At 34.9% G+C, this 24,225-nt stretch overlaps 1 protein-coding gene across 2 annotated transcripts; it reads right to left on the bottom strand.

Annotated features, from left to right (window-relative positions):
* On the bottom strand, positions 1–23,992 carry LOC149794154 (uncharacterized). 2 transcript variants are annotated; one of them, XM_089968235.1, is made up of 5 exons: positions 23,840–23,992; positions 23,309–23,483; positions 6,544–6,812; positions 3,966–4,069; positions 1–1,722 (listed from the first exon to the last, which is right to left on the bottom strand). In XM_089968235.1, exons 2-5 carry the CDS (start codon positions 23,471–23,473, stop codon positions 512–514), a joined length of 1,749 nt encoding a protein of 582 aa, XP_089824361.1. In that variant the 5' UTR covers positions 23,474–23,483; positions 23,840–23,992; the 3' UTR covers positions 1–511. The 2 variants fall into 2 exon arrangements, with proteins under 2 accessions (XP_089824361.1, XP_089824362.1); XM_089968236.1 differs by having other exon boundaries at positions 23,309–23,480; positions 23,840–23,977.
* Between the last annotated feature and the right edge of the window lie 233 nt (positions 23,993–24,225).

The raw sequence follows: 24,225 nt of genomic DNA, 5'->3' as shown, positions 1-24,225 counted from the left end.
TGTGGTTGAAAGTCATCTTTTATTTATAACTGCTAAAAACCTTATTAGAAATAAAATCTGCAATTCCATTATTACACAAATAGAGGAAAAAGACGATGAAACGTAATATCCGGAGTGCACAATATATTATTTACAAACCATCAGTTGGATACTGCACACGACACGAACAAATTAGTCCACAATGTAAAAAAATTGTGGACAATAACTTCACATGAAATGCAAACTTAAAATTGCAATTAAGTGAAATATTACTTTAAAAGGGCAATGCATTAGAATGAAAATTATTCAACTGGTTTATAAAATTTGCAATGATATGCAAGATTTGAGATAAAATATTAACATTATTTAATGGTTGTTGCTTCTTTAGACGACTTTTTTCCCAAAATAAATTTTGCGATCAACGTCTCGATTGATTTGTCTGGTTTCCACGTTATAAATAGGTACACTACTTCTCATTTTCTGTATTACGGTGCACTTCAAGTTCAAATTAGAGATTTGAATGTCCTGTAACCTATATACAGACGCACCAATCGACAGGGCAGTAGCCTTGGGCACAGTTTCGTTTGCACCACTCATTCCAGAATTCTCCAGTAAGGGATCCGCCAGCGCCACAGACCTTCATTCGTTGTGTCGTAGTCGAGGCCGGAGTCATTGTGGTGGTAGTGGTAGTTGCCCCTTGAGTTGATTCAGCATTTGATTGGACGTTGTTTCCTACAATAGGTATACATTTGCATGACGCGATGGGGCAGTTGTCTTCATCACAGTTTGTCTGGCACCATTCATCATAAAGAGAAAATCCTGACCAATGGCCAATTGCCTTGCAAATCTGACCAAGTGAGGAGTTTGTTTTTGCATTCGTTGTCGTGGGTGTCTCCGTTATTGGCGTTGTTGTTGTCATTGTTGATAGTTTCGTTGTTGTTGGTGTATCTGATGATATTGGCTCAGGTGACGAGAAAGCTGTTGTGTCAGCTGCAGTACAAAGGCAACCGACTGACGGGCAATTTCCTATCGAACAAGCTTCTTGACAATATCGATCCAATCTTGGATCCCCTTCCCAGAGATCGGTAGCCTTGCATGTTATATTGTGGAGAAACGGACCGTGGAATGGAGCGGTTGTGATAAAACTTTTAGCTGTGCTTGTCGTTGCTTTTGTTGTCGTCGTCCTGTCGATTTTATCACAGATACAACCAGCCGAAGGACAATTCCCTCTTTCACATGTAGCTTGGCAGAAAGCGTCCAATACTGGGTCCCTGGACGATACATTTGCCGCCCTGCATATTTGACCCGAAAGTGGAAACAAACCTGGAGCATCCTGCGGAGGGATCTTATGTAATGTTGTCGTTGATGCTGCTGTTGTTGTCGTTGTGGTGGTGGTAGGGGGAGTCTCCGTCATTATTATTTTTTCACAAATGCAGCCAAGTGATGGACAGTTTCCTTTGTCGCATGTCTTCTGGCAGAAGGCATCTAGTTGTGGATTTCCTGCCCATAAATTTGTTGCCCAACATTTCTGACCTGTTGCATGCTGAGTGGGTTTATAGGTTGTCATGCTGTGGGTTGGCTTTTTCGTCTTAGTTGTACTAGTGGAAGTTATTGGAAGGGTCGTCTCTAACTTTTCGGAGCCGTCACTTTGGATGGCAACATCCGAACAACCGTAAAATTCTTCCTGTTCACCGCATCCTACGCATCCTCTTCCAGTGTCATGATCGACTCCCCAGCTGTTTCCTGAAAGTAAAAGAAGAAAGAAGAAGAAACTGAGTCTGAATTTATGATGATGGTAATCATTACCGTAGCAATTGTACTCAGTAATATCACCACCAGTACTGCCAACACCACCATCACATCTACTACAACTACTGCTACTGCTGCAGCTATTACTACTAACGGTAAATTCGTTGGAAGTGGCTATGGTGGTGCAGGGACAAAATGTACTAATTATTTTTGTTATAATAATAGTAGTAGTAGTGCTAGTAGTAGTTGTGGTAATTATGGACGACGAAGAAGAACAAATAGTACTATTGTGTGTGAGACAAGTACTTTTTTCTTCTTTTTTCTTTTTTGCGGGCAAAGAGGTTATCTTTGTACTTATCAGTGGGGGACAAGTGACTGTTACCGGTGCTTCACTATCCGAGTCAAGGGGCTCAGTGATAGCTATAGATGAAGAAATTAGTCAAGTTATACATTAATGTATTACATAGATCTTATTGCATATTTTTTTAATAACATGGGTTACTTGAAGTATTGATCATGAGCTGCAAACAAGATATAAACAGAAAATCTCAGTCACGCACAGTTAAGTATTAGCTAGCTGCCAGACAATATGTGCGAGTGAAATAACGATATATCGTAGGATGGGACTACGAAAAGGGCAGTCGTAGAAAACTCGAGGGCGCTTTAGCGTGCGAGAAGTCCCTGCCAATAACATGTGAGTCTCCCACCAAACGATATAATTTGTATCAAAATTAAAATATTGTCTAATTTATTTGTGTAACGGCCGCGACGTTCTTTCTCATCTTTCTGTTAACAACCCTCTTTTCTAACCCGGATCACATGTATTATTCCTTTCTCTTTTCCGGCACCCAGGTTGTATTTTTATTTAAATATTGAATCATCTATGTGTTTGCTTGTGTGTGTGTGTGTGTGTGTGATTAGGATTTTTAACGTAGCTTTAACAATTGTTCAGTCATATCGCTACGATGTCTGCAGTGTGGCAGTTTATAGTGATGTCTAGTACTGGGGCATCATGCCGCAGACATGTAGCACGATGTCCCACCCGGTCACATTATCCTGACTCCAGGCCGACCAGTCCTAACACTAACCTCTTAATGCTGAGCGCCTAGCGAAGTAGCTGCTAGTATCATTTTTGTAAGTCTTTGTTTGACTCGGACGGGAATTGAACCCTCAACCTCCCGCTTCCGAGGCGGACGCTCTTACCACTAGGCCAGCGGATAGATGTTGAACCATCTATCCGATTAAATGCACCCTATCATTTTCCATTCCAGCTCGTTCGTCAACACCTCGTTTGGACATGTTCCGCGTCTTTTTCTCACATGTCTTGGACTGCGCGCAAGGCAAAACATTAAGGATCTTCTTAAATGGAATTTGACTCCGTATTAGAACAATGATTTATGAAAATTTTGACATTTACACTTGATGCCTCTTAATAACTTTCGCCGCCAAAAGAGAACTGCCATTATTTCCTCTGATTAAGGAAAATTGGTCAGAACATGCACAACTTTCTATCAAACCTAACTTTATGTAGAAATATTACAGTGCTTTATTTTCTAGAACATATTTGCTAGTCATACTGTATTAGACTTAGTTTTGTGGAATTTTAACACTTGAAATATTTCACAATAGGTCAAACGCAACATACAGAAGACTATTGTAGTATATTCCTGTATTTCAAACCCAAGTCATTGCTTATTTACAGCCTGGCACGATGAATGCACACAATTTTGATGTCCATCATCTCTCTCTCTCTCTCTCTCTCTCTCTCTGCATCTCTCTGTCAGTCTCTCTATCTGTGCATATGCGTGCGTGCGTGTGTGTGTGTAAGATACTGGAAGCAGTATCACATGTCAGTAATCAATCTTGAACTTGGTACTACCCATACGTGAAATACGTCTAAAACTTAGAGCATACTCTCTATTCGTGGGTTACCAATGTCTAGAAAACATTAAAGATAAACTTGTCAGCGGCCTTCGTGCAACAAGAACTGTTCGTGCACTATGCATTAGCATAATCAATCTGCGCTCTTAAAACTGCTGCGGAGTGCAGTGTATCCAACCACCATGTTCCTGTGCTAGTCCATATCGTCTTATCATAAATTTAATTTGTGAAGAAACTAAACATGTCATCAAACTACTTGTTTTATGACTATACCGTAAGATGTCATGCCACTAATTCGTCTTAGAAACTATGCGACTTCATGGCAAATAAAATAATAAAATGGTGCTCGTAACAACCTGTTTTCCATTTCCACTGAAGTACACACTGTGTGCACGTCAATCCGTCCGGAAGCTTGACTCGGATCATAAAATCTCCTACCCGTGACTCCTTCAAAACATATCTGTAGATGAAAGAAAGTTTCTACATTCATTTCAGTTATTAATCAATATTGTCCGTTGTAGCCTAGGTACCGTATGGACCTATGCATATAATGCACATAGACCCGAATCTGCCAGCTTATTCATTATACAAAGTCAGGCCAAGATGCATGATGTTACAGATGTAATAAAATACTGTATATTTTATCGATATCTACGAACTAAACAAATTTACTTTTCACTCGGAAATGTTTTAATTCATATGACATAAATTGGTAAAACATGGTACAACTTTATATCATTACTTTTTCTCGTGTCCTATCTTCATAAACGTCAGCTTTTTAACTACAGGCGTATCTTTCTTTTATCTTTTGCCTCCTCAAAGTACATCATGTATGCATTCATCACGAAGAGCTTTTATCTTTTGCCTCATTGCATCATGTATGCATTCATCATGAAGAGCTTTTATCTTCTTACTTGTTTGTTGCAATGTTCGATATTCTCAATTCAAAACATTAAAACTCTGAACTGTCAGAAAATAACCATTGTTTTGCTGACGTATCGTAACCCTACACCCACGCACTCACCCCCACCCACCCACCCCCACACAATTGTGACTGCTATAGATGAAGAAATTAGTTACATGAGCTTATGTATACTGAATCAAGTGTTATTGTTTTATACTCTTTGATATTGTTTGAAAAAGCCATGTACAACACAGATACACCCCTCACCATGTGACCCATTCAGTGTAGTCGATAATATACAGAATGTTTTGTAGAAACTACAAAAGTAACACGAACCAGAATAATATATCACAGTGACATAATTTGAGGGTTAATAAACAGATTGTCGAAAGAGCAAAAACAATTCAAGTGTAAAAATTGTGTCACAGTGACCTTATATTGATAAAGTAACAAACAAACGGCTGAAAATACAAGTCGTTGGGCTTGAAAATGGGTATGTTGCGCAGAGTAGCTCTTCTTGAACGAGAGTACGTTCCGATGTACCCACGTACCAAATTTCAACAGTTTAGGTTAAATAGGGTTTGAGATACTGAGGATGCAAGAAAGGAAAAGTTGAAAATACAAGTCACTCATGTCTGAAAATTAAGTCACGGTGATCTAACTTACTTTCACTGAGATGCACGCAGGTATAAACTAATACGAGTACTAAGTGAAATTTTAAAATCATGAGGGTGTAACAAACTGATACCAGAAAATATAAAAGTATTCAGGAGTTCTGGTTGGTTCACATTTTTAAAAATTCTGGTTTGGTTTAGTTTACTTTTGTTATGATGTATCCACATTTCAGTTTTCATGACTTTGGGTAAAACAGAATTCAGGAGAGCGAGGTGTAAGGAGCGCATAGCTGAAACTGCAGAAGTAACTCGAGCATTAAAAGTAGTAACTGTGAAATAGTTTGGGTCGAATTACTCTTCCTAATTTTCTGGTACACAACTTACCTTTATGAGTCTGCGTGACTATAGCTAAGTGAAATTACAAAAGTCACTTGAACTTTAAAACTGGATTACACTGACCTAGTTTGAATATGGCTGAGTTGTATTTGTTCATAAGTATCCATATGCATTCATATTAATCGCTAAAGATGAAATATGACCCAAAATACAGAGGGTTAAATGAAAATACAAAAGTCACTTCAGCATACAAACCGAGTCATAGTGATGTAGTTCTGCAATGGGTGTGTTCATTTGTTTGAAAAGTATGGACATACCAAATTTATGATCCATAGATGAAATAGTAGCCAAGATATGGAGAGTGTAATAAAAGAATAGCTGAAAAACAAAAGTCAATCAACCGTGAAAATTAGTTAAGTGTCACTAGTTTTGGTTCGGTTGAGTTATTGTTTGTGACATGTCAATTTGCATTATTGTAGGTGAAATGGGATCAATGTGTTGAGGGCGATTGAACACATTTACCTACGAACGTACAGAAGAGATGAATCATATGCGACTCATAACGTTCTTAGTGAAAGGAATTGGACTTCGGACTTTTTTTAACGTAGCTTTAACAATTTTTCAGTCATATCGCTACGATGTCTGCAGTGTGGCAGTTTATAGGGATGTCTAGTACTGGGGCATCATGCCGCAGACATGTAGCACGATGTCCCACCCAGTCACATTATCCTGACACCAGGCCGACCAGTCCTAACACTAACCTCTTAATGCTGAGCGCCAAGCGAGGCAGCTGTTAGTACCATTTTTGTAAGTCTTTGGTATGACTCGGCCGGGGATCGAACCCTTAGTGAAAGGAATTTATTTGTGGTAAATTTGCTTTCAACAATTCACCACCTTGACAATAACTTTATATGAACTAACTATATCGCTTTTGAGTTGCAAAATCGTTTCTTTCTAATCTTTTTTTTTTCATTAATAGCTCTAAACTATTTTAAATGTCTCGTTCTCGCGGAAACGAACTATGCTGGAAAACATTCGAACATGTTTGCCTGAAATGAAGTATAAATGACTCCAAAGTACCTTGTTCCAGAACCGTCTGCCATCGGAAGGAGGTATTTGTCCAGACACTCTTGCTTAACAACCTTAGTGACGTCATTGTTAGGACATAGTCTAAATTCGAACCAACCCATGTGGCTGGCTGTTATCGTGACCCGGATTGTGATTTCTTGCCCAGGTTTGTAGTGTGCCGTTATGATACCTTTGGCATATTTTCCCCCAGCCTCGTTATCTCTAGGCCCGTCCCAGGGATCACCGCACACACCACACTTGTTTCCCAGGCGGATTCTATGCTGAAACGAGAAATATCAATTATGGGAAAAAGATGTCTGACTATTAAGAACCTTTAGACAAAATCATTTAGTCGCCAAACACTGCAGATCATCAGAATTATGTTAAAGTCGCCAAAACAGTTGACCAGTGATCAAACCAAATGGAGTTCTAGGTCAGATTGCGGCCAAAACACAAACCGGTTAATATGGGCGGATTTTTTTTAAAGGAAAACTTACCAGTATATCTTACCATTATATCTCACATATAATTTAGGGTTTAAAGTCATTTTTCAGCATATGATAAGCTCAACATGGCGGCCAGTATATTTAATGAAGGAACAACTCCTGAAGACCCCGGTAGAACCACATACCCAGGGGAAGCTCCTGGAAAGCTTCCTCCCATTTCCACGTTGGCCATATGACAATATCCCACGTAGAAATCTGTACAGTCTGGATAATGGATGCAAGCATGAAAATAAGCCTATATATATATATATATATATATATATATATATATATATATATATATATATATATATATATATATATATATATATATATATATATATATATATATATATATATATATATATATATATATATATATATATATGTATGTATGTATGTGTGTGTGTGTGTGTGTGTGTGTGTAATTTAAACCATCTCAAGAATGATCTTTCCTAAATGAGTAATAGAACGACTATTAGACTATTTTGATTTCAATCTTCTCCCTTCGATCAATAATCATCCGTATGATCGCATGCGGTAATTTTGCAGTAATCTGCACCTTGATACCTATCACCATCGAAACGTGCATATAAACAATAAGTGAATAAAACGTCACTAAATTCAAAATAAGGGTATAAAACGTAACTAATATGACACATTACATTAATAGGCTTTTTCTCCAGATTTTGCAGCATGGATGCAGTTTAATCATGGTTGTTTAGGAAATGCAGTTTAATTATGGTTGTTTTAGGAAATGCACTTTAATCATGGTTGTTTTATTAAATACAGTATTCAAAATTAAAACCGTAAAGTAGTCTCGAAAGAATCTCGACAATTAATTCAAAAAATGAAACTAAGTCTATATCTAAAGAAGGTGTGAAAGAGCATAATAATTGTCATGAAAGAAAATATTTTTTGTTTGGATAGGTAGAAGAACAGGTATCAGCAAGAAATACTGTCCAGAGTATAAACTTGACTGTGGTTGTACTGAGTTTGTTGTCTTAGGTATAAAATTTCCAACAAATCTTAAATTTAGAACGTCCTAATTCAGTGGAATACAAATTTATAAATCCATTTGGAAGAATAACTGTGATAAAGAGTTTAGCTACATAGAAAATTAACCATCCTTTGTTATCATTACTAAATCTATCCAAACGGGTTCTTAGTGAACTAAATATACTCTTTTACAAGTTTGTATGGCATGGGTCTATGGACAAAATCAAAGAAAAATTTATGAGAAAGACTATCTCGGCGGTGGGGGAGAGTAAATATGATTGATATATTTAAGTTTGTGAAAGCGTTACAGATTACATGGAATAAAAGATTGTTATCGGATGAATGTTAATGGAAAGTTAGATACAATTTTCTGTATCCAACATTGATAATTTCTTTTCATTTTGGAAAAGATTATCTTAATCCAGTGACCGCTCCGGAGGCCTGGGTGGTAGGAGCGTCTGCCTCTGATGCGGGAATCCACCAGTTCGAATCCCGGCCGAGCCATACCAGAGACTTGTGAAAATGGTACTTGTATCAGCATTAAGAGGTTAGTGTTAGGGCTGGTCAACCTGATGTCAGGATAATGCAACCCGGTGGAACATAATGCTACATGTCCTCGGCATAGTGCTCCAGTGATAGATAATGCTATAAACTGACACATTGCAGACATCATAGTGATATGATAAAAAATTGTTAAACCTACCTGAAAAGTAACAAAACACAAACACACATTTAATCCAGTGAAAAAAGGCTCACAATCTTTACATGTAGACTTCTTTGAATCAATGCTTAGATCTAAGTTGATCATTAAAATGGTCACATCTGATCTCCTCTTAGAAGCATAAATATATGTTAATCCTTGTATTACAATAGATGGAAGAAAGTGTTTATTATAAAACATGTTTTCAGCAATCTATTAGCAATAATTTAATAGATTTGTAAGGCATACTTGCAGTACAAAGTCATATAAATAAAAATTAGGTATCAGTTATGATTCAGATCCGTCCCAGCTTTTAGAAACATTGCTGTTTAGACCAATCTAAGAAATAAAAGAAGAGGTAGAAGTCCATATGAAAAACGGATTGCAAACAATGAAATACCAACGTCTTGAAGAAAATGGAATTTTGAATATATCACTATGGACGATGACGACTGGCAGAATTCTTTCTTGGTGGTTGTAGCTGAAATATTACATAGAATAATGCCAACGAATACATTTCTCAAAATATCAGAATTATCTCTAACGAGCTCTGATCTTTTTGTAGGCTCCATGTAGAGACAAATCTCATATCATTTTTTACTGACACATAATTAAAAGCTTTATAAATGATATTTTGCAATGGTAAAAGTAGTCATAAAAATAATTTAGAATTTACAGACATAAATATTATCTTTGTATTTAAAGACGAAACTCGGTCTAATAACAGAACTAATCTGATAATTAATTCTATGTGCAAAATAATAGTCATAAATGTAAATTTAATTGATAAAGACAGAGTTTGCCGAAGTTCAAAAAATTATAGTTTTAGCTTCAATATCGAGAAATGTAGCTCTTATAGAAACTGTACATGCGAAAAGTTTGACAATATGTGGTCATTGTACAAACTATTGAGGAGTGAACTATGTTTTTGGAAACGTGCGTGTATGGGTATGCATACATATTTATGTGTGTATATAACGATGATGTTTATATGTGAACGTGGATACATGTATATATGTCTTTGAGTGAATGAATATGCCGAATTTTGTGTACTCTCATATTTGTTGTGCAGAAACACTCTCTCTCTCTCTCTATTTTCTTAACTTCTTTCCTTTCATCTTAAACTGAAAAAATTAATTGTCTAGAAATATATCCATGTTTGCTTTATCCTTGAAATGTTCTACCAATATGATTGTATTGCAAATATATATCATATGACTTCGTGTATTAAAAGTATATATTATCTGTCAATGTGCATTACAAGTATGTATCATATGACTTCGTGTATTAAAAGTATATATTATCTGTCAATGTGCATTGCAAGTATGTATCATATGACTTCGTGTATTAAAAGTATATATTATCTGTCAATGTGCATTACAAGTATGTATCATATGACTTCGTGTATTAAAAGTATATATTATCTGTCAATGTGCATTGCAAGTATGTATCATCTACTTTCATGTATTACAAGTACTATCATCTGTTTTAATGTATAACAAATGCTATCATCTGGCTTCATGTATTACAAGTACTATAATCTGTGCATGTAAAACAAGTACTATCATCTGTCTGCATGTAAAACAAGTACTGTCATCTGTCTTTATGTATAACAGTTACAATCATCTGTCTTTTTGTATGACAAGTACTATCATCTGTCTTTATGTATAACAAGTACTATCATCTGTCTTTACGTATTATAAGTACTATCATCTGTCTTTATGTATTACAAGTACTATCATCTATCTTTACGTTTAACAAGTATAATCATCTGTCTTTATGTATAACAAGTACAATCATCTGTCTTTATGCATAACAAGTACTATCATCTGTCTTTATGCATAACAAGTACTATCATATGTCTTTATGTATAACAAGTAATATCATCTGTCTTTATGTATAACAAGTACTATCATCTGTCTTTATGTATAACAAGTACTATCATCTGTCTTTATGCATAACAAGTACTATCATATGTCTTTATGTAAAACAAGTACTATCATCTGTCTTTATGTATAACAAGTACTATCATCTGTCATTATTTAACACAAGTATGTGTCATATGTCTTCATGCATTTCAAGTATGTGTATCTGTTTTCGTGTATTACATATATCATCTGTCTTCGTGTATTACATGTATTATCTGTCTTCGTGTATTACATGTAGTATCTGTTTTCGTGTATTACATGTATTATCTGTTTTCGTGTATTACATGTATTATCTGTCTTCGTGTATTACATGTATTATCTGTCTTCGTGTATTACATGTATTATCTGTCTTCGTGTATTACATATAGTATCTGTCTTCGTGTATTACATGTAACATCTGTCTTTATGTTTTCCAACTATTGATGCCCCAGTGCTAGACATCACTATACACTGTCATACTGCAGACATCACTATACACTGTCACACTGCAGACATCGTAGCGATATGACTGAAAAACTGTTAAAGCTACGTTAAAATTCCAAATCACACGCACGCACACCAGCTATTATTATGTCGGGATTTATGACAAGTATGTATCACCCATCTTTATGCGTCACAAGTATGTATTGTCTGTCCTCATGTATTACAATGCGTATATCTGTCTTCGTGTATTACCTGTAACATTTGTCTTCGTGTACTACAAGTATGTATTATTTCTCATCATGTGTTCCAACTATTATTATCTGTTTCATGTATTACAAGTATATATCGTCTAACTTTATGTCACAAGTATTTATCATATATTTGTCTTCATGTCAATTAAACCTTTTTTAAAGAGAAAATACCAGATGAACTATGATTATAATGCATTTTGATGAATACTTGCATAGCCAGTGTTCTTACAGCTTGCAGCATTTGATACAGAACAATTGCTAATATTTACTATTGTACAGAAAAAGGGAGAATCTATGAAAATTATTATTCCATATCATTGCACAAATAAAAGAGAAAATCTGTATATAAAAAATTAATATTGTATAGCATGGTATAGATGAAATAGAAAATTAGTGATAATTATTTTTTTAAAAATGATTAATCAGTATTTATAATGAAAAGGAAATAGAATCAGATCAAGTTTTGAAAAGAAGGTTAGTTGTGATTTTTTTATTGTCCGTGCATACCTTGGGATTCCCTACACAAGAATGCATGTATATGAAACGATGAATAGACTATTCGTAGAGCTTATAGAAATAAGGTTATTGTAAGAACTAGAGTTCCAAGAAGAGATGATTTAGAAATCTGTTAAGCAGTCATCAAACAAACCAAATAAAGGTAGGAAAAATGAAGGATTATTTTTACCGTCATGGAAATCACACTCATTTAGTAATCTTCGTAATGGCGAGGTCGTAACATTGAAAATAGTTTCAATGATTTATTCTGTAATACAGTTCTAAATATCGGTAAGGACTTTTATAGCATAGGGCTAGATATCCGTAATGACTTATATAGTATAGGGCTAGATATCCGTAAGGACTTATACAGTATAGGGCTAGATATCCGTAAGGACTTCTATAGTATAGGGCTAGATATCCGTAAGGACTTCTACAGTATAGGGCTAGATATCCTAAGAGCTTCTACAGTATAGGGCTAGATATCCGTAAGGATTTCTATAGTAAAGGGCTAGATATCCGTAATGACTTCTACAGTATAGGGCTAGATATCCGTAAGGACTTCTATAGTATAAGGCTAGATATAGGTAAGGACGTCTATAGTATAGGGCTAGATATCCGTAAAGACTTCTATAGTATAGGGCTATATATCCGTAAGGACTTATATAGTATAGGGCTAGATATCGGGAGGACTTCTGTAGTATGGCGCTAGATACATGTAAGAACTTTGATTCATCGCTGCCAGATAATAAACGTATGTCGAATTCAACTTACTTTCAGATATTACTGAGGATTGTGATGTAAATGAAATTTTAAAAAATGCTACTGGTTATGATGGTTTGTGGTTGAAACGCATAAAATTGTCAATAGATTCCATTATCAAACCACTGAATTTACATATGTATTATGTTCATAGGTACAACTATGTATTTTTGTAGACACCTGGCAAAATCTCGAGTTTTTCTTCCACCCCGACCCTTTTAAAATCAGGAGACGAATCCAGTATCAATAATTAAAGACATCTATCTAATGACCAGTCGATTGCAACATTTTCCTATGACATGTTTTCAATTCATTGTATGACCCTTTTTTCAAATCATAAGATTAACCCGTGTCAATCAGGCATGCGTACTAAGGTCCCTGCAATAAGGAAATCACTGGTTTGAGTGATCATTGATTAAAGACTACACACGACAGAAAATTAAATGTAGTTTTATTATTAGACCTACGTAAACCTTTTAATATTGTTAATTATACAGTTTAATGCATGCATAATCAGCCTCATAACCCTCAATGATATGGTTTTCATGCTATCTCACTAGTAGATTACAATCTCTGCGCTGGAAAGGTGCTGTCTCGAAAGTTAAGGAAATTTCCTATTGGGTACACCACGATCAGTTCTATGTGACAATAAACTTTGCGTAAATTTACAGAAAACGTATGTAGTACTTACCTACTGAGCACAATAATTAGCCATAGTAGAAACTGAACATAAAGGTAAACGGTACGCAAATTGAACACATTAAGTATGCCAAACGGTTAGGTGTCTTAATTGATAAGACTTTACCCGATCCAAAGCCTTTGAAACGCTCATGACAAAAGTATGTAAGAATAAAGGAATTGTAATACGGGTTAGAGGCTTTACAAACGGTTGTTGTTGTTGTTGTTGATTTGCATTCGAATCATCTGCTGTATTGTGTGGAGAAAACCCATAATTCTTCTCACATGCAGAGACCATGCAGCTTAGGGAAAAGAATAGACAGGGTGATTTAAAATGTCATTTTAACATTACATTCATCTGTTTTCAACACCATTAGATGGGTGCCAATTAAAGATTACATTACGTTTAGAAAAACTGTTCTCACTTTGAAGGTCTTAAATTATTAGGTGCCAGAAGGTCTTAATGTTTTAAAATTTGTAAGGAGCATTAGCACATGTAGTACACTGACGATATAAACTCCCATAGCCATATTGTTTACGTGTGCTTAGTTAATAATAATAGTTGGTGCGTGCAGGTAAGGTGATGGATGTCGTAACCGGCGGACCCGGCTTCGAATCTCAGCACAGTACCAAATATAAATTATTTAACCTGTATGATAGTATTCTTTCTCCATATTTAAAACTTTACTTCATATTAGCACGAGTTTTCTTTTAGGATCTATGGATATCGCTTTTCGCTGTGTATGGTGAATTTTTGTAAGTCACTTTAATAACCTCTATATACCTTGATTTCTGTCATTGAAATCCTTAGTGATTGTGTAATTAGGTGATAATTATTTACTGCATCGATAAGTGGGCTTCTCTGCTACGCACAAATGCCTATGTCGACGAATTTGGTTGCTGTTGCTCAATGGAATAAATTATCTGTTGAATTTTACTAAGCTTGTTTTTTTCGTTACATAGTTTAAGACCAAGAGCCATAACACATGCCTAACAAGTCCAACTGGAGATCGTCTGAAGGTGAAGAGCTGTTAAAACATATGTGTACCTATATATCTATGTTTCATGCCCCGAGACCCATATTTTGCATTCTAATGGGCACTAATACGTTGTTTCTTTTAAAGTGGCATAGAAATCGTCGTTATCAACCATTGAATTTTAAGTGTTTGACGTAACTACACGTGTCTTATTTTGAAAACGCGCCCTTGACGATGAATACATCTTCGATATTCTTTTTAAATTGAAGTTTACCGAGGCATCTCAGCCAGTGTAACCCCGCGTGTAATTGCTGCAAACAGGTTTAACCCGTCAATTACTTCCAGATTATGCTTTCAAACAATGACATTACAACTTGTTGAAATGTAGTTTTCATTCTTTTGTCCCTTCTTATATTCCTTTAAGCTTTGGTGTGGGTAGGGGGTCTGTGCGCTTCCCCAGTTCCTTTGTCCGTACTTAATGAAATTAAAACAAAGGGCGAGAACATAGGACTAGCATTTTTTGGGAAGAGTGATCATCAAATCTCCTTAAATCTATCTCAAAAGTAAATTTGGAAAATTAGGATAGAGACACGGAAAGGAGGCTGCAAAGAGTTACATAGTAAAAATTATGACTAAACGCACATTGACAAATGCAAACTTTTTCGTGTAGGGGAAAGAAGGAAAGGATGGTGGTATATTAGAGTAGTTCAGTTGATAGGTGTTTTAAAAGATGAGGATGAGTCGTTGTCATTTAGGCAGGAATTCTGGTAGATATTTGAACACATGGGTAAGTAGATGACCAGGTAAGGTACGTTAGAAGATGCTTCACTGTCAGCTGGCACGCAGCGAAGAAGGTAAATGAACAAGTAGGAAGGTAGATAGGCGGGTAGGTAAACGGATGGATATAGCGTTGTCGGGTAACAGAAACACAAACTGATAAATGAATAGCTAGGTAAGCACAGTGTACGTACATAACAGAGGTGAGTTAGACATGTCTGTAGGTGTGTAAGCACAGTGTACGTATATACAGAGGTGAGTTAGACATGTCTGTAGGTGTGTAAGCACAGCGTACGTATATACAGAGGTGATTAGACAGGTCTGAGGGTGGTCAGTTGCTAGATTAAGTAGACACGTGGTCAGCTGGACCAACCGAGTTCGTACCTTTGAATGAATGTACATACGTCAGACTGTTGAAGTGAAGGCCATGTTATATATGTATTGATCGCAACAATACCAGCGCCATTAAATTTATGAAATCTCGATATTAATCAATAATAATAATAATAATAATAATGTTTTTACTGACCCATTTGGACGTTTGACAGAAGTATTGTTACAGAATTAATTGTCAGTTAGAGTTAAAAATTTTCCAAAATAAATCCCGAGTTGAAAAACAGTTTGTAATAGACAAGCTGTTAAATTATTAAACGAATTCATGTTTCAGATACAACGCATTGTTTGATGTTTACACTGGCTGGTAATTCACAAAGACAATGTTTAAAACAATACATTGTGTTTGATGTTTACACTGGCTGGTAATTCACAAAGTAAGACCATGTTTAAAACAACACATTGTGTTTGATGTTTTGTTGTTTACACAAGCTGGTAGTTTATACAGTAAAATATAACAAATCAGAACGTAGCAATAAAACAAAACGTTTGCTCTTTACAAATATTTTAACATTATTAATGTAATATCGTTGATATTGTTTATCATATATTGACTTAAACCCAAAAACAAATTGCTGCGTTCGGAGATTGAATTTTTATCGAAACTATTTTGAAAATATATTTCAGAAGGATCGTACCCCACCCAAACACCCACCCTGTGCCTTATCAAACAGAGAGTTAAAGAATATCCCGTAGAGCATGCGTTGCTGAATATTGTATACAGCCTGGTGGGGAAGGTAAGGTTTGGGGTTATTGGGTATCGTTGTGAAAACATGTTTTATCTTGAATATAAGAGTGTTTCAATGTGTTTACTTGCAGATGTCACACCATACACCACTTCCTGCAATCAAGGAAGATAAAATATCAGAAGATAAATATAGGTGTGTTTCAAGTACGTGAGCAATAACATTGCTACACAGATTTTAATAGTCTTGTTTGCCATCTTAAAGAAAATTCATTATTTGCCAAATTCGTATGTTGTGCTGATAGCCCCGTAATTGGGAGCTAATAAACGCACTCTTTCACAGAATGGCCATTTTGATTCAAGCCTCAAGTACCGACAAAGTAGAAGTCCATCCTTGTCAAATAAATAAATAAGCAAACAGTCATACATTCAAATGTTTAATTAAAATGCCAGCATGTTTTCATGCTTGTGTCTTTTATTTGTTGTGTTTTTATTCCCCTGTAGCTGCAAATACACTCTGGCAAATGGAACGTGCTTTTCCTTCATATATCTGCCATTTTTTTGCCTTTACTTTTGATATGATTTTTACTAAAAAGGTGCGAATAAAAGAATTACTATCACATCAGTCCTGAGTGAATAAACTCGACGTTCTCGACTGTAATGGGCAAAAATACAAAATGTTTTTGTTGTTGTAGGGTTTAACGCCATTTTTCAGCAGATGATAGGCTATATATGGCGGCCAGTATTAATGGTGGAGGAAGAACCCGGGAAAAACCACCGACCCACGAGAAGCTACTGGCAAGCTTTCTCACATACCCACATTGGTCGAATCCTAGACTCGAACCCACGCAGACAGAGGTGAGCTGGCAGTGACCCGTAACGGAGAGCGCTTTAGACCACTCGGCCACTCGGGGCCCTACAAAATGTTTAGACATCCGTGTATCAAAATCTTATATTATCACATTTGTCAATATTAAACGAAAGTTTTCGTATCGACTTAGGCGATCAGAGAATGCATAGATTTTGGTGTTTTAATTCATGTTCTTCTTTGTTTGGGCTGTGTGAATTGTGACATTTTTTCACTTGAAAAGGCAGATTGATTTTGTGAGAAATATCGAAAAGAGAAACTCGTGCGATATCTTGTTTTATGCATTTGAAAAATTGTCCAAATTCCATAACGTGTAGGTATTATATTTTGATTCAGTGTTACTTTGAGAATATGGAGCTTACTACTCGGACCAAGATGCAGAATTGTCAATTTTGATATAATATTCGAAGCAAAAGTAGAATTACGTTCTTTTATTAATTTATTTATTTATTTTGTGGGGGGTTAAAACCATTTTTCAGCACATGATATGCTCTACATGACTGCCAGTATATCTGGCGGAGGAAGAACCAGGAAAAATCCGGAGAAAACCGACCACGGGGAGCTCCTCACATGCCCAAGCTAGCCAAGCCATAGTCAAGAACCACGCAGACAGGTGAAATGTAGTGGGACTGTAAAGACTAGCGCCTTAGACCACTCGGCCTCTAGTGGCCTCAAAAGGGGAATAAACAATGCAAAACATCTCGAAAACTATAAATCTAGCACTACTGAAAGATTAGTGTGTCCATTTAACTTGGGCTGTTTTCAACTCATATCGTACTTAATAACACCTTTGAAGACTGCTATTGAAAATTGTTTATGTGATTGCTACTGATAGGTGTTTAAATAATTGCTATTCTATCGTAGGGGTTTGAATGATTACAACGGATAAATGTTACATTATTGCCGATGACAAGTGTTTACATTATTGCTATTGATAAATGTTACATTATTGCTATTGATAAATGTTACATTATTGCTATTGATAAATGTTACATTATTGCTATTGATAAATGTTACATTACTGCTATTGATAAATGTTACATTATTGCTATTGTTAAATGTTTAATAATGGTTGTTATTGATTGGTGTTCAAAGGTTTTGTTTGTTTGTCGAGATCTTGATATTAAATATTCTCTACATTTACAATGTCCAGACTTGACTTTTAAGTTAAACTTGAACATATTATTGTATAATTTTTCAACATTTTTGTAAGATGTTTTAAAATGTATGCGATATGTTTCGCTAGTTCTTTTAAAGTATGTATTTTAGACTATCATACAGGTGTTACTCGGCAGATTTAGCACCACAAGGACAAGATGAATTGTGGTTGCCACCAGAAGTTCACCTGTCATGACGTGTTGGCCCTCGTCATTGCACCAATTCACCTATTGAAATCACGTGGTTACTGTTATTGACTGCTCTTTCCGTATGGTCAACCAATATTTATATGCATACAAAAAGGATTTTGACAACGAACGATTTTTTAAAACTTAAAGGAAAAGTTTTCAAATTGTAATCTGCACATAGACCAGTTCGTAGTTACGTACCAACTCAAGTAAGCATACATTTATTACATATTTGCCCTGTATATTTTACACATTTTCAATTGGGCAATCAACTCAGACAAGACCAGATTTGGTACACGTTTACACTGTACCTTTTGCACATTTTCAAATGGCAACAAACTCAGTTAAGCTTACATTTTGTACGTATTTGCCCTGTACATTTTACATACTTTGAAATGGGCTATCAGCTCATGTAAGTTTACATTTTGTACGTATTTGCCCTGTACATACTTTGAAATGGCCTATCAGCTCATGTAAGTTTACATTTTGTACATATTCACCCTGTACATTTTACATACTTTGAAATGCGCAATCAGCTCATGTAAGCTTACATTTTGTAGATATTTGCCCTGTACATTTTACATATTTTTAAATGGGCAATCAGCTCATGTAAGCTTTACATTTTGTAGATATTTGCCCTGTATATTTACATACTTTGATATGCGCAATCAGCTCATGTAAGCTTACATTTTGTGCATATTTGCCCTGTACATTTAACTTTTTTTATGGGCAATTAGCTCATGTAAGCTTTACATTTTATAGATAATTGTCCTGTACATTTTACACATTTTCAAATGGCAACAAACTCAGTTAAGCTTACATTTTGTACGTATTTGCCCTGTACATTTTACATACTTTGAAATGGGCTATCAGCTCATGTAAGTTTACATTTTGTACGTATTTGCCCTGTACAAACTTTGAAATGGGCTATTAGCTCATGTAAGTTTACATTTTGTACGTATTTGCCCTGTACATTTTACATACTTTGAAATGGGCTATCAGCTCATGTAAGTTTACATTTTGTACGTATTTGCCCTGTACATACTTTGAAATGGGCTATCAGCTCATGTAAGTTTACATTTTGTAGATATTCACCCTGTACATTTTACATACTTTGAAATGCGCAATCAGCTCATGTAAGCTTACATTTTGTAGATATTTGCCCTGTACATTTAACTTTTTTTATATGGGCAATTAGCTCATGTAAGCTTTACATTTTGTAGATATTTGCCCTGTACATTTTACATACTTTGATATGCGCAATCAGCTCATGTAAGCTTACATTTTGTAGATATTTGCCCTGTACATTTAACTTTTTTTTATATGGGCAATCAGTTCATGTAAGCTTTACATTTTGTAGATATTTGCCCTGTACATTTTACATACTTTGATATGCGCAATCAGCTCATGTAAGCTTACATTTTGTAGATATTTGCCCTGTACATTTAACTTTTTTTATATGGGCAATTAGCTCATGTAAGCTTTACATTTTGTAGATATTTGCCCTGTACATTTACATACTTTGATATGCGCAATCAGCTCATGTAAGCTTACATTTTGTGCATATTTGCCCTGTACATTTAACTTTTTTTATATGGGCAATTAGCTCATGTAAGCTTTACATTTTGTAGATATTTGCCCTGTACATTTACATACTTTGATATGCGCAATCAGCTCATGTAAGCTTACATTTTGTGCATATTTGCCCTGTACATTTAACTTTTTTTTATATGGGCAATTAGCTCATGTAAGCTTTACATTTTGTAGATATTTGCCCTGTACATTTACATACTTTGATATGCGCAATCAGCTCATGTAAGCTTACATTTTGTAGATATTTGCCCTGTACATTTAACTTTTTTTTATATGGGCAATTAGCTCATGTAAGCTTTACATTTTGTAGATATTTGCCCTGTACATTTTACATACTTTGATATGCGCAATCAGCTCATGTAAGCTTACATTTTGTAGATATTTGCCCTGTACATTTAACTTTTTTTATATGGGCAATTAGCTCATGTAAGCTTTACATTTTGTAGATATTTGCCCTGTACATTTACATACTTTGATATGCGCAATCAGCTCATGTAAGCTTACATTTTGTGCATATTTGCCCTGTACATTTAACTTTTTTTATGGGCAATTAGCTCATGTAAGCTTTACATTTTATAGATAATTGCCCTGTACATTTTACACATTTTCAAATGGCAACAAACTCAGTTAAGCTTACATTTTGTACGTATTTGCCCTGTACATTTTACATACTTGGAAATGGGCTATCAGCTCATGTAAGTTTACATTTTGTACGTATTTGCCCTGTACATACTTTGAAATGGGCTATCAGCTCATGTAAGTTTACATTTTGTAGATATTCACCCTGTACATTTTACATACTTTGAAATGCGCAATCAGCTCATGTAAGCTTACATTTTGTAGATATTTGCCCTGTACATTTAACTTTTTTTATATGGGCAATTAGCTCATGTAAGCTTTACATTTTGTAGATATTTGCCTTGTACATTTTACATACTTTGATATGCGCAATCAGCTCATGTAAGCTTACATTTTGTAGATATTTGCCCTGTACATTTAACTTTTTTTATATGGGCAATCAGTTCATGTAAGCTTTACATTTTGTAGATATTTGCCCTGTACATTTTACATACTTTGATATGCGCAATCAGCTCATGTAAGCTTACATTTTGTAGATATTTGCCCTGTACATTTAACTTTTTTTTATATGGGCAATTAGCTCATGTAAGCTTTACATTTTGTAGATATTTGCCCTGTACATTTACATACTTTGATATGCGCAATCAGCTCATGTAAGCTTACATTTTGTGCATATTTGCCCTGTACATTTAACTTTTTTTATGGGCAATTAGCTCATGTAAGCTTTACATTTTATAGATAATTGCCCTGTACATTTTACACATTTTCAAATGGCAACAAACTCAGTTAAGCTTACATTTTGTACGTATTTGCCCTGTACATTTTACATACTTTGAAATGGGCTATCAGCTCATGTAAGTTTACATTTTGTACGTATTTGCCCTGTACATACTTTGAAATGGGCTATCAGCTCATGTAAGTTTACATTTTGTAGATATTCACCCTGTACATTTTACATACTTTGAAATGGGCAATCAGTTCATGTAAGCTTTACATTTTGTAGATATTTGCCCTGTACATTTTACATACTTTGATATGCGCAATCAGCTCATGTAAGCTTACATTTTGTAGATATTTGCCCTGTACATTTAACTTTTTTTTATATGGGCAATTAGCTCATGTAAGCTTTACATTTTGTAGATATTTGCCCTGTACATTTACATACTTTGATATGCGCAATCAGCTCATGTAAGCTTACATTTTGTGCATATTTGCCCTGTACATTTAACTTTTTTTATATGGGCAATCAGCTCATGTAAGCTTTACATTTTGTAGATATTTGCCCTGTACGTTTTACATACTCTGAAATGGGCAATCAGCTCATGTAAGTTTACATTTTGTACGTATTTGCCCTGTACATTTTACATATTTTAAAATGGGCAATCAGCTCATGTAAGTTTTACATTTTGTACATATTTGCCCTGTACGTTTTACATATTTTGAAATGGGCAATCAGCTCATGTAAGCTTTACATTTTGTACATATTTGCCCTGTACGTTTTACATATTTTGAAATGGGCGATCAGCTCATGTAAGCTTACATTTTGTACGTATTTGCCCTGTACATGTTACACCGTTTCAAATGGACATTCAGTGGCCGTCATAATATACATATCGTTACCTATAAGCAGTGTAGGAACTATCTGTTGTATTGGACCTGAAATCTGGGTTTCTTGATTTCGTGAGAAAGTCCAGTTCACCAGATAGCTAGCTAAATAGACAAACAGATATAGATTGACAAACTGACAGGCAAATGGACGGACATAAATATAATTATATCCACTGACGAATGACTAACCTGTTCAAAACAATTCTTAGGAAGTTTTATCAGAGAGTACAGAAAAAGTAAACACTTGAACGTGATGAACACAGTTTTCTCACTAAGTGCATTGTGTTTTAAACAAATGGGAACTTGTTCAAAAGAGGTCAAAACAGAAGCAGTACTTCGCTGTGGGAATACATTATTTCAGTTTGAGTTCAATCTATGCTAGATATTCTGCATACTTTCAAGGTATTGCTTCAAATATATATAAAGTAGAATGTTTGCAACAGTAATAATAATAATTATAATGTCAATAATAAAAATAATATCATTAGAAATAATATCAATAATAATAATGATATCAATATAAATAATAATAATAATAATAATAATAATAATAATAATAATAATATCAGTATAAATAATAATAATTTCAATAGAAATAATAATAATAATAATAATAATAATAATAACGAAGAGGAGAAACAAAGATAATGACACGTGGATTTTTATTACCAATCGTCTCTAAACATTTCTGTTATTTTTGTTAATATGTTTATTATGATGGCATTTATCTCATATCAGTTTCTGATGATAGGCCCTAACTTCGAGGGATTGCACTGACTAATAAAGAAAGTCTAATAAACATCCAGTCTTTGTAATATCAAAAGCATTTAAGATCAGTATTCGAATTTATACTCGATCTCAAGAAACAAATTCTGGTTTAGGAGGAGAAGAACAGTTTTTGGATCTGAGGAAATGCGTAAATCTGTATGTTCTTCTTGTTGTTCTTGTTCAGTGTTTTTTTTTTTTTTTTTTTTTTTCTTTTTTTTTTTTTTTTTCTAACCATTATAACAGTTATATTCTTGCACTACTGCCTTCTACACGGGAACTGACGCCATTTAGTATCCCGGCAAGCTTTCTGAACCGTGTACGCATTATTACGAACCTGATCTATGCAGATTTAACTAAGTATTGGTAGTTTGGGGCTCCAATAGTAAGGAAGGTGAGTACACAGAAACAGAGAAAAAAAAATAACAATATTTTAAAGTCAACAGAAATAGTAATTTTACTCACCGCAAATCCACCACAGTAGAGGGAATTGTCATTGTAGTTTTTTTCATTCACATAACCTAATCTCCACATACTCGACCGGGATGCCGGCTGCATCAGCATTCCATGACCTTTGACCTCAGCCAATAATAGCATAACCAAGAATATAGCTGCCGCAGTTGTACCCATGTTGTATCTGCTGGAAAAGAATGTGGCAAAAATGACCTGACTTTGTCCAAATCAAGTACGAGAAGTCTACATCTGGGAAGTTTATAAACATGTAATCACATTTCAATTAAGTATATATATATATATATATATATATATATATATATATATATATATATATATATATATATATATATATATATATATATATATATATGAAGGAAAAAACATTAGAACACAAGTTTCAACTGCTCTTATTAGTAATTGTTTGCAAATAAAAACAAATAACTTACAAATTAATTTTTAAAATGTTAAGTGTGATCATTGAAGCATGCAGCAACTCTCTCTGAAAATATGAACAAATAAAATGTGACTGTTTATACTTACGCCTTCCTAAGACCATATGAGTATGAATATATTATACGGCGATGGCTATATACCAGATAGTATTATGCTATTGTAGTGATAGGCTTATCTACCCAACAAATGAGAGTAGATATGTTAGCACGGGTAAGGATAGAGCATTTCTCCTGGGTTACCCTTATGCTTATATAGGATGCCTGTTTCTTTATCGATTTAGGGGGAGGTCCGCATTGCTCACACGGGCAATACAATGTCCCGACGGAATGTCTTTATATTGCGAGATAAATGTGTTGTTCTCCATGGATACTCGTCCCTTCCTCATAAATACCTGCGTGAGAAACATTTCTGCCCTAAATTTTTTTCTTCTCTTTTATATCCTTGATGATTCACAGCAGATATATGTTAAAGCA

The sequence above is a fragment of the Sinohyriopsis cumingii genome, chromosome 8 (genome assembly GCF_028554795.1).
Source record: "Sinohyriopsis cumingii isolate HCF-2022 chromosome 8, ASM2855479v2, whole genome shotgun sequence".
Classification (NCBI taxonomy): Eukaryota; Metazoa; Mollusca; class Bivalvia; order Unionida; family Unionidae; genus Sinohyriopsis; species Sinohyriopsis cumingii.
This window is presented reverse-complemented; position numbering and strand designations above follow the sequence as displayed.

What these genes read in the sequence shown, in the direction of transcription:
- LOC149794154 (XM_089968235.1), bottom strand. Translation starts at nt 23,473, where the DNA reads ATGGGTACAACTGCGGCAGCTATATTCTTGGTTATGCTATTATTGGCT. An exon ending in GCAGACGGTTCTGGAACAAG is followed by an intron (nt 4,070 to 6,543) that starts GTACTTTGGAGT and finishes TTTCATCTACAG; the next exon opens with ATATGTTTTGAAGGAGTCAC. An exon ending in TCAGTGGAAATGGAAAACAG is followed by an intron (nt 1,723 to 3,965) that starts GTTGTTACGAGC and finishes TTTTACTTTCAG; the next exon opens with GAAACAGCTGGGGAGTCGAT.